General features: G+C 34.4%; 1 protein-coding gene across 4 annotated transcripts in view; it reads left to right on the top strand.

Annotated features, from left to right (window-relative positions):
* LOC111033163 (AF4/FMR2 family member 4-like) overlaps positions 1-16,137 on the top strand; it is a 149,363-nt gene that overhangs the window by 128,357 nt on the left and 4,869 nt on the right. For 3 of the 4 annotated variants that reach the window (XM_022313768.1, XM_022313769.1, XM_022313771.1), the window contains 8 exons: positions 3,012-3,156; positions 3,442-3,495; positions 3,592-3,712; positions 11,637-11,838; positions 12,181-12,250; positions 12,365-12,468; positions 12,588-12,840; positions 14,595-16,051. In XM_022313768.1, coding sequence (XP_022169460.1) covers positions 3,012-3,156; positions 3,442-3,495; positions 3,592-3,712; positions 11,637-11,838; positions 12,181-12,250; positions 12,365-12,468; positions 12,588-12,840; positions 14,595-16,051 — 2,406 coding nt within the window. The remainder of the gene's footprint in view (positions 1-3,011; positions 3,157-3,441; positions 3,496-3,591; positions 3,713-11,636; positions 11,839-12,180; positions 12,251-12,364; positions 12,469-12,587; positions 12,841-14,594; positions 16,052-16,137) is intronic. The other variant, XM_022313770.1, reaches the window with a different exon arrangement.

Here is a 16,137-nt window from a genome sequence, read left to right as displayed (position 1 = left end):
GCGAATATTTTCCTCTCTCAGCCCGATAGCCGGGAGACACATAACGGCGTCATTTCCCCAGCCACCTAGCTCGTGCACGAACGTCCATTGGTGTATCCGATGACAATCGTTAGGTGGGACGGAGCGGGGAACCACTATCATCACTGCACGTGTAAGAAGATGAGAACTTCGATTGCTGAAACGAAAATAAAAAAATTAAGAGATGAGACGATAGTATATCGTATATAAAGGTTCCGATTTTCACAGGTGCACGTTCGTTGATCACAATGTCGCATCGTTGTATTTACTCTGCGGTCACCCTGAATAAGTAAATTGTAGAGGTTTACGTTTTGATATTTAAACATCATAATAATATAATATGATATCATCATGCCCAAACACGCGTTTGATATCGTATGTAATTAATTTCTGAGTAAACATTAACTGAAGTAAAAAAACTGCTTGAGTACGTACTCGATAAAATTACTGTATTTATATAGTATTTAGTATTTACTGACGTTATTTCGAGGACGTGTGGTTCGTAACATCATGTTCAACGTTAGTGTACGTTATTATTTACACTGCAGTCTATTAATTTATTGTTCTGCCGCTGTATGCGTTCGTATAACAATATAATAATCCGGCACGCAAGATCGGCACGTTTTCGAAAAATAACCTAGTAAACGGATGTTTTAATCGATTTCTATATTGAATCGTGTCTCCGTGGCGGCTGCACTAAGTATTAGATTAAGACAACCTAATAAAGCAATGAAATAATTTCAAATTCGAATTAATTTTTATTGTATTCGTTTCACGGTAACTCGTAATTTTATGTCCCGTTTGACCTCTAAACAGGGTATATTACATTGTGCATATCCCGAGGGTAACATTAAATTTTTTCATGCAAATTGCAAATGATTGTGTGCGTGTTGCCGTGTTACACGTGCAATATATATTATTAATCCTATAGCCACATACGTTTTGTGAATAATTCTGTTTTATCCAAAGAACAAGTTACCGTGTTTTATAACAACCACTTTACTACCAGGAAATGCGTTCTACTTTGGAATTCAAAATTCAATTTGTTGTAACAATTAACATTTGTTGTTCCCGTTCTTTTTTTTTAAAATTGGTGATAGATTGTCTTACGTTTTGACTTCATTATTGCATTACATATTTTATACTATCAGAAGTCTAAGTGTGTAATATATAATAATGATTGAATTATATAAATTGTAGTTTTTGAACCCCTTTTTTTTTACCTTTTAAAAATTTTATTATATACTCCTATAAAGGTGACATAATTAATAAAAATTTTATTTCTAACCACCATTTTTGGATAAAAGGCTTAAAACTCCAAGGTTTGATACTCCAGTTGTTCGAAATCCCTTCATATTTAACAATCCTTTCATCAAATTAATATTCTTGATTTATAGTTTTGACGTTATATGATTTTGTTTTAATGTCAAATGTTTGTTGACTGTAATTATATTATTTGTTATTAATTTACCAAGTATTAAATAATTATAATTTATGATGAAATTAACATCGTTTTTGCAAAAAAAGACGCGATATATTTTTTTTTATTATTTCACGTGATCGAATGTCGGTTTATTTTGAATTGTGCTATTTAAATATGGAAAATGCGTGTACAAATTTATGTCAAGGCTGAGAAAAACATTTTTAATTACAATTCTGTAATTTTGTTGTTTAGTCATTATTAATAGCCTACAAAATTTCAATTAATACACATTTCAACGTTACACACTTGGTCGACGTAATATTATGCAGTGTTGATTTCAAATTAAACACTTTACGCAGTGGGTACCCGATTAACGGATAATCAGTTGCACCAATTCAACAGATTCAACGTCACTTCGTTAAAAATGCAGTATATAGATAACAAACAGTGAAATCGATTTTTTTTATTGATTTTTTTAATCACTTGTAATTAATAATTATGACGATAACTATATAAAAATATATATCAAGTTTGCTCAGTGCACCGACTAAAATGCAAAAAAAGTTTTTATTTACAAGTAGATTTAACCGACTTAAATATGTATTTATATAGTGATGCACTCGTGTCTGTATTACCAACACAATGCGAGTTACGTACTGCAAATTAATTTAGCGATTAAATATTACTATCATTTATGCGAGAAGGAATAATAAACGCACTCGCCAAAATCACCCAGAGAAGAGCCTCCTTTTAAACTGTACCTAGTGACACCGGCGTAACCTCGAACGATTGCCAAATAACGTTTTAAAAAATTATCGCTAATTTAGGACGAAACAAGGTTGTCTGCCGGACGGCTGTTTATTTGAATATTTATTCATGCAAGCTGATATCTGTGCGATAAATCGTCAAACGGATTGTAATGTACTAGTAAATGTCGTATTCGCATATTTTTCGAATAAAATCGTCAGTGTAGTTGTGCGGTTGTTGAACATTCGTCGAACACCCGGGAGAATGACCTAAATAGTAAATACCTAATTAGAATCTTTGTATGCACATAATAATAAAATAAATTATATCGAATGCGGCGCCGAAATACGGGGACACTCAAAATTACTTGGTTGGGACGATTTCTTCTAAAAAGTTTGTCGGATCAATCGTGTTGTCACCGCCGCATGATATACGATTACGATCGTGTTCGATACCTACGTCACGTTTTAAAATATCTGAGAATCTTTGGTGTCTAAAGGTCAAGGCATCTTCTGCAGTGTATAAGTACTATAAAAAAAATAATAATGACTTCGCGGTTTTTGTATGAATAGAACATATCGTTCACCACGACCTTCGGTGGCATGTGTTTAGTAAAAAACCCAGGTCACAGTGTCTTACAGTTGTTGTATATTATATTCATGTGACGTCGTGTATTTTATGGTTATAACTTATATGCTAACGTGATCGCGCTTAAACGTAATACTAAATGTGATTGAAATCCGTCGTCGCCTCTTTTTTAAAATGAAAATGAGTTAAGCCGAACAGAGGATAATATTATAATGGATTTTCGTTTGTTTTACAGGAGCAGTAACTTTTTGAAACCTGGTGAAATGAAGCCACCTTACTCGTCGATGAGTCGATCGACGAGCAGCAACATGAGGAGTAGCCATTCTTCGCACCACAGGCCAACACACAAGCCCAACCTTGCCATATCAAATGTAAAGAATGTAAATAGGTTTTCACAGTTTTATCGCATAGGCGCAAATAGTGGTGGGTAAGCCGAGCCCACCCTGTCCGTTGAATAAAGCTCTCCCCTCAAAAATTTTTTTTACACCAAATTGGAATACATAAAAACATTTTCATTCCTACATCAAAATCTTGAGCACCCCTCTCCTAAATCCCAAACACCATTTGCGCCCATGGTCTTACATCCCATCTTATATGTGATGTGTCTATTCTCGCATATTATATTTCAGTTTATTAATATATTATTATGTTTATGATTTTTGCAGAGTCATAGTTCAAACGATACCAGCACGCCCAGCACGATCGAAGACATCCTAAACGTGAGTAATTGTGCATTATATAATATATTTTATTATTATGTACATTGTACATCGCTCAATGTCGTCTTACGTATCATCTGTTCTTTATGATTACAGGAAATGACCGTAGGTCTTCCGCTTGTGTCGGACATCGCAGAAACTCCGAGGGTCTCGATCGTCGACTCCAAGTACACCGCAGATGGAAAGGTGGAACCGCAGCAAAGGATGAGTCCCAAAGGTAAGCTCATACACATAGTGTAAACGCATTTTTTGTTCGAGATCTATCGCTGTGATTACTAGGTCATAACCAAGTACCACCACCATTATACTGCAGGTGGTTATAACCGTAATGTTACTGCTATCTTTACACGCACGGCTTAATAAATTCTAATCTCGATATCTCTCGGGTGCAGGTTTCTCTCCACCATCGCCGCCGCGATGGAGTATTCTCGCTGAAACTTCGCGTTCTTGACAAACTATTACCGAATTGGTAATTTTGAGTCTTACAAACGATCAATTATTATAACATCGTTAAAATTGATTTTACTACCCTCCCTAATTGCTGTGTAACAGTTCTCAGATATCGTCATTATCAGCCATAGTGAGTGTATATACCTGTGGTACCAGCTTTCTGTATCAATATAATAATAACCCCTTTCGCGTAATTTGTTAAACACACACACGACGGAGTCAGGCAACAACGTAATTTACTTGGATTTAACTGTGTTTGTTTTATGAGATATTTAGTAAGTTTATCATCGTTATCATTCGCTATTATATTATTAATGTAGTGTATAATATATAGTATATACCATCATACATCAATAATTAATCTCACTGGAGTCAGCCGAAAATCTTACTCTTTAATTTTGTTGGTAAAACATTTGTAGTGTCACTGCCGGTAGATTGCCATTGACTGCATTAACGTCTATGCGGTTTTTATTTCAAACGCTATGAACTTGTTTCGTAATGCTATATAGTAACTAAAAATTGTATTTAATTTTTTTAAACAAGATGCCATCGAGTCTTGAGGAATCGGTGTTCACATTTTTTATTTTCTATACTGTACCTACGTTAAGACCAGCGTTTTTTTGTTTTGTTTTTTTTTCGCCAACGTAAACACATACACACATTTGCTTACGTACTACATTCTATTAATAAACTCTCGTGAGGTTGGGTGTCCATCGTGTGATCCCCTCATCTCCCTCTATCTGGTTACCGCTCCGTTATCGTCATTGTCACCGCGTTGACCTACCTGACGCCTTTTCGCTTTAGCCCACGGTACTGCTGCCTCGTATTTTTTTCATTTCAACCCAATTTCTTATTTTAAATTAGTATGAGTTCAGATAATTTGTATCATATGCAATTTTTTTGTACACTATTGCCCGCGATGAGTTGATAAAATATAAATAAATATAAACTATCTCATTATATTTAACCATATATACAAGCTAAATCACTTAATTTGTATTTTGTTTATAAGTAATTTTTTCAAAATCACCATTTAAATATTGTATAAATTAAAATAAATATTTCAACGTTATATTATATATAAACTAGTTGTTAAACGAAGTTAAAAAAATAATCTTAATGCAAATAAAAAATGTCTTATTTCGTGAGACGTGAGTCCACTTGTATTACATTTTGCCCGTCGGTGTAGGTAATATAATATTATTATAGTGTACAGTACAGTATAATATAATATCTTAGTGCGTCTTGTGTTTCTATCGAATGTACGTCATCGCAGACACCCGGTTTTTGCGGATAGTGTATTTCACTGTGCGTTGTATAATATATTATTATTGTTATGATTTATTATTTGTTCTATATCGAATTTCAAAATTCCCTTCCATTCGTCTTGACCTTTACGACGAGGGCTTTGCGATTGGTTCGAAAACTCACGACTGCTTCAGCCGATAAGGGTTGCGGGCTTCATGGTGGGAGTGTGGGCCAAACACATTTGGATCGTAACATGGGGCGTTGTTCCGTCAAAACTCTCAAAATATGTGTGCAGTGTGCACGAAAAAAGAAAATCATAAATCTGGAAGAAAAAAAGTAAATCCTTAAATAAATCTGTCACGCTCAAGTCTTCGGGGAGAGGTGTATAATACGTATATACAATATACGATGGTAGGGTACACATTTGTATGTTCACGGCGGAGGGGTTCCCATCGGCGCACGTATATTTATATAATATATATATCTCTACTTGCATTAATACAATAATACTACTGGAGAACTTTGTCCGTTTTTCTAAATATTGATTTTTTTACTAGATACCAATTATTAGACTTGCTGCTTTTTCAAACAACGATCGCGTCTAATTATTTCTATATTATATTCATACACGCTATTATTTTAATAATGCCGTTATAATAATTTATAATCTCATACCTTATGTATAAAAAAACTCTTCGGGTCGCTGTTGGTCAGACCTAATTTAACTTTCAAACATGATTATGCACAAATACCGTCACCGTCTAGCTGTAGAATTTTATACATTTTATACGTTTATTATGATTTATAAAAAAAACTAGGTCAAATTGTCGTCAGACTAAACATATTATATTAATATAGTTAGATAGATTACTTTGGTGTAGGTATAGGTAGGATGGTAATGGCGGTGATCGTAAATATAGTCACCGTCGTTAAAATATTTAAATTTTCTTTTTTCTTCGGAAAAGTACGTCGTGACAAAATAAAAAAAGGAATCCTCCCCGCCACCCCTGACAGTGTATACCGTCGCCGGGAACGGTACTTTGTCGCGAGGGGTGGCATACGAAACAGGCACCATCACAATACGCTATTTTGTACATAATATTATGTTATATTCGTATAGCGGGCGCGCTCTGTGTATGTAGTAAAATATCGACGGCGCCACACGTGTTCGGCGGACCGTTTGCGACGGCGTGGCCAGGTGGGCGGTCCCTTTTCCGGGGTGGCGTCCACCCCCCCCTCCCGCCCAGTAGACGTTTCTCTCTTATCCAGAGTAATGTATAATAATATTGTACCAACCGTTCGCCCTTATCATGCCACGTTCACCCCTTACTAACCTTCGTTTTAAAGCGTTTTTATCGTCATGTTGTTTTTTTAATGCCAATAATGTGACATTGTGACTGATCAGCTTAAAGATATTTGCGCGCGCTCTATCCAGCACGTCGCGATGAAGCGGGTATCTCGCCCGTGATATGGTTTATACCGCACGCTTGTCCAGAACAACCGTCGGATCATCTTTTGTTACGTGTTCTGTTGATGATCGTATATACCTGGAAGCCTCTGACTTGTAATTTTACGGCGAAAGTACAGCCTCGAATCCCGATGATTGAGATCAACGCTTGATATTTTAATCCGTGAACTAAAAAATAACTACCTACTTGCTACTTACATTTGCCTTAATTGGAGTCCATCGAGTATCGTTTGTTTTCGGTCAAATTCTTAAAATAGTAATGTCTATGTATTATACACGTGGAACGTGGAACGAGTTGCCAAAATAATAATACGATCCCTTCGCCTCGCCTTTGTGCATAATAAACGTGACGTTTTCTCACATTTAATTTCACTGTAGTGTCGGTGATATTAAATTTTTTTATTATTATTTTGGTCGTCGGGTAAAATATTGTGCGTGTGCCAATATTCTTTGATACCTTCGTCCTAACTTCTTTGTCGTCTAGAAAAAAAATCCATTAAAAAAATTAAACCCTGAAATATATAATAATTACGGTGTTACATTTCATGTCCATTCAACGTTCTACTGATAATAATTTGAACCGTGAGAGTGTGTGATGTATAAGTGACGTAAAATTACGCGTTTCTATTTCTCGCCCAAGGTTAAGATATTTCTTTTGAATAGGTATTGGCTTATCGTTATCTTCAAACTTTTTAAGTACCCAATATTGTCAATAAAATCGATGAGCCTTATGGTGTTTAGCCGAATATGATAGAATATGTTAGGGTGAGAGTACATTTTATTTTGTGACCGGAAATATTTACTAATATTTATAGATTTATCAAATTATTTATATATCTTTTGTTGTAAAATGTATTAAGGAATTAACATATCAGCTAATGTGCGGTTGTGCTCGACTAGAAAGAGATAGTTATTAAGTATGAGTAGTGTACACATATAGACTCATCAAACCCGCTGTAAATCAAGAAATTGATGAATTTTAACAAATTAGTTTAAATAAATTCAAATTATGAGTAATGAAAAATGAAATGCTATATATAGGTACATAAAAATACTCCTTCCTTTAAATATTCACAACAGTTTTATTAGATTATCAAGCATATATCTTACAAAATTGGCACAAGTACATGTTAAATTATATAATACTAATACTAAAAATTTACTTTTTAATCACTCTGGTGGAATTCACGGAGAGTAACCTAATCTATAAGGCATTGATAAAATATTGCCCAAACACATGGATTATGGAATATATAAATATTTCTCAAACACAACAATATCTTAACATTATTCTCTCAGACTGTAATTTTTACCTAACCATGGACACTGCCTAAATCCAAGTAGGTATACTTAACATAAATCATTATATAATCGTCTGAAATATTGATATGTGTAAATCAATAATTTTAATAATGACTCGATTTCATTAAAATACTACGGACGTAAAGAATACATAAATACTGTCACATCGATGTGGCAACTAAAATATTTTAATCTACATTTCATTATGATGCTATAGGTACATTGGTAATGTATACGTGGACCCATAGATAATTACCCTTAGGAGAGTTCATTTAAATTTAAGTACCACAATCTCAGTTGCACATGTGTTGATTTCAACCTTAACTTTTACAGGATATTTACTCTGTGTCATTTAATTTCAATTTATTTGTTTATCTCTTTATTCTATTTTTATCCTAGCTCATGAGCGTGTAATTGTTCTATTGTTAAATTGAAAATTTAGATAAAGGGTCTTGGTTAATCATAGCAATTTTAAATTTTAAATTTTGAATATTGTCAATTGTTGATTATTTTAAAATTAATATTTAAAAAAAACAAAACAATTTAATGTGAGCATGTATTGTTCAGGTTTGGATTGGTTTTATTGTCGAATTTGTATGTAATAATAATATTAAATTAGTATAATGACACATTTCATATGAATTAATGAAGGTAAAACCTGAGTATAGTTCACACATGACAATGAATTGTTAAACTTCAGATATCTCAAGCTTCTATAATGATGTGTATGTACAGAACAATAAACACAATAGCACATACATAACCGACATACGTGTACTAACACTATTATATTATAATAAATAATGCTAAGTATTTTATTTAGAGTTAAATATTGTGTCAACGACTCTGAGATAAGTGCTATTTTAATCCAATCAATTGAACGTTTTATATGTACCGAAAGTCGTCGAAAAGATATTAGTCGTGATATCGATATTCGATATGCTGGTTTTCTACGTTGTCAACATTTCAATAAATTATGTAAATCCGAGTAAAATTCTTTTACGAAACTATAATTTTTTCGCCTTCGAGTTTTATTATTAAAAAGTCTGTAAAGAAATCAACATTTGGGTAATTGTTAGTCATGTCTTAAACAACCGGGAAACCGTCTGGTCTATTTATCTGTGTAATTGTTTCATAGTGGTGGAATATGTTATCCTGGCAGTGAATGATATGTACGCTACAATATTAAACATTATCTTCGTAAATATATTATAAATATGAAATGTTTACTGGTAAAGACTAAATACTATACGTTTATACTATAATATAATGCTATCAGTTCAGTATCGACCACCGCTATGTAAGGACATACACGAAACACATGTTGTGGCCGCGTTAACGAGATATTTATTTTGTAGTATTATCTTAGTCTTTGCGTCTATCTATAAACGTTTTTACTTTTTGCAGAATTCAATTTTCAAACAATCTATTCTAATCATCCAGTTCTCGCATTTATAATATTAAAATAAATAATTATGATTTTTTTTGGAACGAAGTTCTTTTTGTTTGAAAATCGATGTGTGCGAAAACATTTAACCATCGTTTAATTATATTTCAATTAATACACTCTGATGAAAACTACTTTCAATGAATCGCATTAGTATGAATTATGAATAATAATTGTTTAACACTTTTTACTTACCAACTATATTGCTGTTAGTAGTATAGTAGTGTAGTAGCCCTGGGTAACACTTTATTACGCCTATGATTTTACTGCTTTGTATGTTAAGTCTATAAATTATTTGTTACAGATTTTGCCTTTTAATAAGGTTCACAAAAATCATATTAATTCTTGTCCTCTGTCAGCCTTTTCAACCGCTGCGAACGTTCCGCAAATTATTGGCCTACAAAATGTTTGTCAAACTACGTCGTAATTAAATGTTTCAAACGTTAGCCGTTGAGGTGTCATTATTATATTTCTAGTCCAAAGATTAAATTGAATAATTCTTGAGTGTTAATTACTAATTTATGATTATGCATAATTACTTATTTAACAAACCTTTTGTCGAAATCACTACAGTAGTCAATTCATGTTTAAACATTTTGAATTAAAATTAAGTTAAATGTGTGATATGTAATAGGAAGTGGATGAATAAAGTCGTTTTCGTTTTGAGCGAATTAAATTTTCATTGATATCTGGCCGGACGTAAGATGCTTTCTTTCTACAATCGGTATAATATTTATCGTGTACCTCTCGGCGTAAGCACATTAAACAAATCCGATTATACTTATTTGACCTGGTCGAAAAATTATTGTGTTGACTAGCCTTTTCCATTATTTGATGTAGTTAATATTTAATGGCCATTAATAAATCACCCAAATCAGGAAATCATGACGTAATATAATGCAAATGATATACCATGTACAGTATATACAATATACATTATACTCTAATATATGTAATTATAAGCTTATAACTTACAAGTAACTTACAAGTAACTTACAATCTTCTTTTCTTTTGATTATATCTACATACTTAAACATGTACTATAGTTTGATTCGTATTCGTATTTTACCATCGTGTACTCGTGTCGTCTGTACTCAGTAAATCAATAAATAAAAATGTCCTCTGTAGGTCGATGGGTCTTGGGTGGTAATAAAATCCATAAAAATATAAAAGCATTACAAGATTAGTCTCACAATAACACACTATAATATGATGGAAACATAACATCGAGTAAGGTAACCGACTTGAACCGAAATATGTCCTATTGTGATTATTGTGATCAGATTTTCGATTTGTTGTTGCCATGCACATTCATTAACGTCTCCACGAATATTTTCAACCATTGAGTCGCACCGCACGGGCACCCTGCTTCCGCGGTGCACAATAAACGGAATTCGCGTTGCGCGTTTTTAGATTTTTTTTACTTTCCGTGATCTAAATAACGCAACCCACCGCGTGCCCAGGTCATAATAATTTCGTAAAAATCGGTGGGGGACAGTGTTTCGATTCGTTTTTATGCGTGCGTGCGTCTTGTAGACATTGCAGCTGTTGCAGTGGAGAAAAAAAATTAAACACAAAAACCAGATGCTTGTGTTTTTGTTTTCTCGTATAATAATATTATGCGCGTGTGTACGTGTCTATAGTCTAGTAGAAAACTCGCGGCGACCAACAGGTAATATATTTAAAAAAAAACTGTGGACCGTTCCCGCGCGAATTTCTCGCTATGTATATATTTAAATCCCGCGGGGTGTGACGGTGTACATCGCCAGTCTACCCTAGATATATCGCTATTATTATTATTATTATTATTATTATTATTATTATTATTATTATTATTACGAATACAATGCGTAATATACGACGAGCTTATATTATTATGTGTATACTAACTCCCCCCCCCGACTTTAATCGATCCCTTTTTCCTCTCCCATCCGTCCACTGTTCCCCACGATATATATTATCTTGAACCGTTCGCTTGCACCGGTTTATTATTAAATATACGCGACGGGATTTTGTAGTGGGGTAGTACGTGCAGTTGCAGTGGTGGTGGTAGGTAGTCGTCGTCGTTCGTCGTACTGCAGTTGTATTGTGTGTAGTAAAAGAGGGTCGTCGCCGCGACGTGCGTGCTCGGTGATTCACATGGCCGCCGTCGTCATTGTACCGGTCGCATTTATTGTCGTAGCGTTTATTAGACGTCATTATAATATGATTGTGTGTCCGTTTTAGACGCGTCCGAGAGCCTGAAAAAAATGCTCGGCGAACCCAAACAACTGTTTGCGGATCCCGTGCACAGAAATCCACAGCCATCGTCGCACGGCGTCTCGCCGGACGCCGCTGCTTCCGTCTCGGCTGCAGCAGCAGCAGCCGCCGCGGCCGTGCCCATGGACGCCAAACCGTCGGGGCCGTACAACCACTCGCTGTTCGCATCGTGAGTATATTTAAAATCATAGACCATAGTACATAATATTAATATATGACTAGTATTAGCGTATTTATTTAGATTATATTATTTAAAGTGGTGTGTCGTCTAGCTAGTACTATTTAAATTTTTACTAGTTATTATTAATTTTATTTTTCATTAACTTAAATTCGTTTATATATTTTTTAAATTAAGTCCGGTCACTATATTTGTGATAAATATTACGGTCGTTTCGGTCTAGACAATGAATTCTCACAGGTATATTCCGGCTTTGGTCTTTATTGTAGTGTATAGTAACGATGTTATTGTTGACTTTTGACGCTAAAAGATTTTTTTGTTACGTTTTTGCAGGTACATGGTTAAACCGTCGGTCAGAGGGTCTAACATAATATCACAACCTCAGCAGACGCAACTGATGCAGGTAAGTCATAAGCAATTGGCTATTTTACCTTCCGGCTTAATCCCTTTCTCTTCTTCCTGGTGTAGGTAGTTAATTTTTTTATCGTTTTTTACCTAAAATATATTGTTATTGTAGGAATCACAGCAGTTGTCGTTATCTCCACCCACTGACAAGATCCGCCGGAGTTCCACGTCGACCAACGTCATATCGTCTGACACAACCAACTACAGTTCCACAAAGTGAGTTGTGTAGTGTGTATTACAGTAATACTATTATACAACAATACTGTGGTGTGCTTTCGCTCGCTAAGTTCGCGTTTTGATCTTTTATGATACTTACGACCTCGGCGTGTCTGTAGGGCCGACAAGACCAGTAGTGACATGTCCGTGGATGAGGACAGCTCGTCCAGTGAAGAAGGCGAGAAGGACAGTAGTTCGGATAGCAGCTGTAGCGACAGTGAGAGTAACGACGAGAAGAAGGACACCGTCCCACCGGCGGCCGTTTCACCGCCCCCGCAAGAGGAACAGGAAGAAGAGCCCAAGTGGTATCTGAAAAACTTTTTGAAAAAGAGCACGCCCGACACGAACAACACGACCAGGACGTCACAACAGGTGAGAGTTTTTGCGGTGGCTTTTCTTAATAATTACTGTTAAGTCGATTAATCTAGGACGCGTTGTAGGATCGTTATTCGTCAATTCGGTGTAAATATATTATATATGTAATATTATGCCTCTTTCAACTGTAATTTGTAGGCTCTCACGGGTACAACCCACTGAGATGTGTATCTTTGAGTCAAACCCGATCCACCCTTGATAATCTTAAATCATATTTTCGATAATTTATGAACAATTTTGTACGTCACTTCAAACTTAATAATATCCATTGACGTTTGCCACGGACACGTGTGTTAAACATTTGTAGTATTCTAAAATATATTATGTTAGCATGCCAGTGTGTTTTATCATAGAAAACCATTTTTGTTGATTACACACACAATGTTGTATTCAACGTGATCGCAACCCGTTGGTAGTTGTCACGTGACGGTCGTTGAAACGAGGTTTAGCCTAGGACGAATGCTGTTGATATTACAGCATTCTCATCAGAGCTCATCGTTATTTCTGTAAATGTTCTTATTATTATTTTATTTTTTATCTTCGTCACTTAACTAACACAGTAAGAAAACAATTTTTTTATGTTATGTCTATATCGTGAAACGCTATTATCAACAAAACACCTTTAATCTGCATCGGAAATGATCTTTAACCGATAAAAAGTTACATTATTGCTTTAATGTTTATTAAAAACATTGCTTACACAACGAAAATTTTGTTGAATTTTAATAAAATGCGTTGAATATGGTTGTTTGATAAACGAAATTTTTAACAATCACGGTCGGACTATAACCGACCTAACCTTTAATCTTAAGGGAGGAATATAAGGTTAGATTAGTGGGTTAGTCTCTCCTCCATAAACTGCCTAAGCACTGCAAAATGTATAAAAAAAACATAAACATTATAAATTCCCAAAATAATATCTCATTTGCAAAGAGTAAATTAATTGTTTTATAGTTCACCTAAAACAACAATATTAATTTTTTCTAATGTATACAATAAATCGTATCAATATCAATGCCCAGTAGACAATGATATTAAATGTAGGATTTTTTTAAATTTCAATGGTGGTATCTTTGCTGCATTTTTCTTTAAATAAAACAAACAAAAATATTTTTTTTCTTCCGTGGTGTGCACTGATTTAGGATTCCTCGAATATGTAATTACCTAACCTTATATTTGTGGAAAATGCTGGTCATCCACTTTTTTTTTTTATCAAAGTGTATTGGTACTGCACTAATGTAATTCAAATAAGTTCGTTCGTGGTATAGGTAAAATATTATATTGAGTTTGATCTCTCGATTCATTAAAACATCACCACAAGTATACCAACACTTTTATTAAATTATTTCGTGCACAATCTTAGGCCTCGTAGTGTTCAAGATCGCATTAATTCTTATGTATTATACATTCAGTCATCCAGACTTAGACCAACTGTTCCAAAAGGTATGAAATACGATAGCTTTCAGCTTTTAAAGGCATTCATAATAATTGCTATTTTTTAGTTCATGAAAATTAGTTAACCTATTTAAAAAATATAGTTAAACAACCACAAATTAATAATAATAACACTATAATAGGTAATAATTGTTATTTTCACAAACTTAATTATATTTGGTATTCACAAATATATATTTTATTACAAATTTACATACAATATAAAAATTATTAAAAATAACAAAAATGAATAAAATGTATTATTTATTAATAATTTAATTTATTTTTTAATGTTTTATTTTTTTATTTTTTCATAGGAGGAACCTGTTGGATTGGGTGATCCTAAATCTAGTCCAAGCTTTCCTACGCAGCGATCTGAGGTTGTTGAATTATTATCAGAGATGTCAGACTCAGACTCTAACCATAGTGATAAACAAAAAAGCCAATCTGATTCATCATCTTCTTCATCTTCATCATCCTCATCATCCGAAGATGAAGACGATAAGAAGAAAAAACCTCGAGACACTAGCAGTGATTCGTCCTATAGTAGCCGTTCGCATGCATCATCTAAACCAATAACAGACTTACACAAGAAATACTCAGCATTAGTAAAGTGCGAGAAAAAAGATCTCAAGAAATCATTAGTTAAACCTGCTAAATTAGTAGAAAGGAAATCAACACCAGTGTTGGTAAAAAAAGAGGAACCAGTTGAAGAACCAGTTGCAAAAAAAAGAGGTCGAAAGAAGGGTTCAACAAAAACTCCTAAACCTCTTCTGCCATCAAAAATCAAGTCAAAACCTTTGGTTTCATCAGATACAGAGGATGATGAACCACCTAAACCAGTAAAGATAAGTGGAAAACCAAGGGGTCGACCACCAGGTAGTAAAAATTCAAAAGTGGTATCAGCTAGCAGCGAATCAGAAGAATGGACTGATAGTAGCCGAAAGAGTCGAAAGAAAGATTCTGAAAAGAAGTCTTCACATTCAGTAAAGAAAACACCGTCCTGGGAAAAAAACCAACCTCAAAAACCTGTAGCTCGAGTTAGTGCTGCTTTACGTCCACCACGTTCAATTTCGAGCAGTGCAGATTCAGACTCCTCTGATGTAGAATGTAGGCCACCACCCATGTCGACAGCAACTGAAAGTCCACCCAAACTTGATGTAGAGGGAATTAAAGTGCAAGATAAGAAGAAGAATGATACTTTAAGGAAACTGTTTATAACACGACGTGAAGATGGTGGAGCCAAGAGTGGTGGAAAATCCAAAGGGGGCAAAGGTGGCAAAGGTGGAGTTATCATAATTGATAACAATGAAGCAATGCGCAATGACAACGAACGTGTTATATCTCCTGTACCAGTCATTCCACTCATGCCTAAAGAACCTGAAGGCCTAAAGACTTTAAAATTATCTGTGATGTGTAAAATACCTTTAAGTAAATTGCCACCTAATTTAAATTACTTGGTAAAACCAGCAAGATCTGAAGAGCTGAGAACCTGTGCTGATTTGGCAAATACAAGGCAAGATGAAAAAAAACAAAAGCATAGGCATCATAAGCATCATCACAAAGGCAGTCCATCACAAGCCATTTCAGGATCAGAAAAATCTAAATCCAACGAATCTCCAGCGAATACTGCTCCGCCTGCTCAGCCTCTTCTCCAACAGCCTTCTTCTGATGGCTATTCCAAAGGCATGATGGACAATGTTAATGTATGGCGTAAGCCAACATCTGTATGTGCAGTAATACCAGAAGCAAAAGTTAAACCCCTTGAGCATAGGTAATTTTTATTATTTTGTATTGTTTTGAAATAAGTATAATGTAATTGATTTTAATGTTATTTAATATGTATATTTTAAATTTTAG

Source organism: Myzus persicae, unplaced genomic scaffold, assembly GCF_001856785.1.
Source record: "Myzus persicae strain clone G006 unplaced genomic scaffold, MPER_G0061.0, whole genome shotgun sequence".
NCBI classification, from domain to species: domain Eukaryota; kingdom Metazoa; phylum Arthropoda; class Insecta; order Hemiptera; family Aphididae; genus Myzus; species Myzus persicae.
This window is presented reverse-complemented; position numbering and strand designations above follow the sequence as displayed.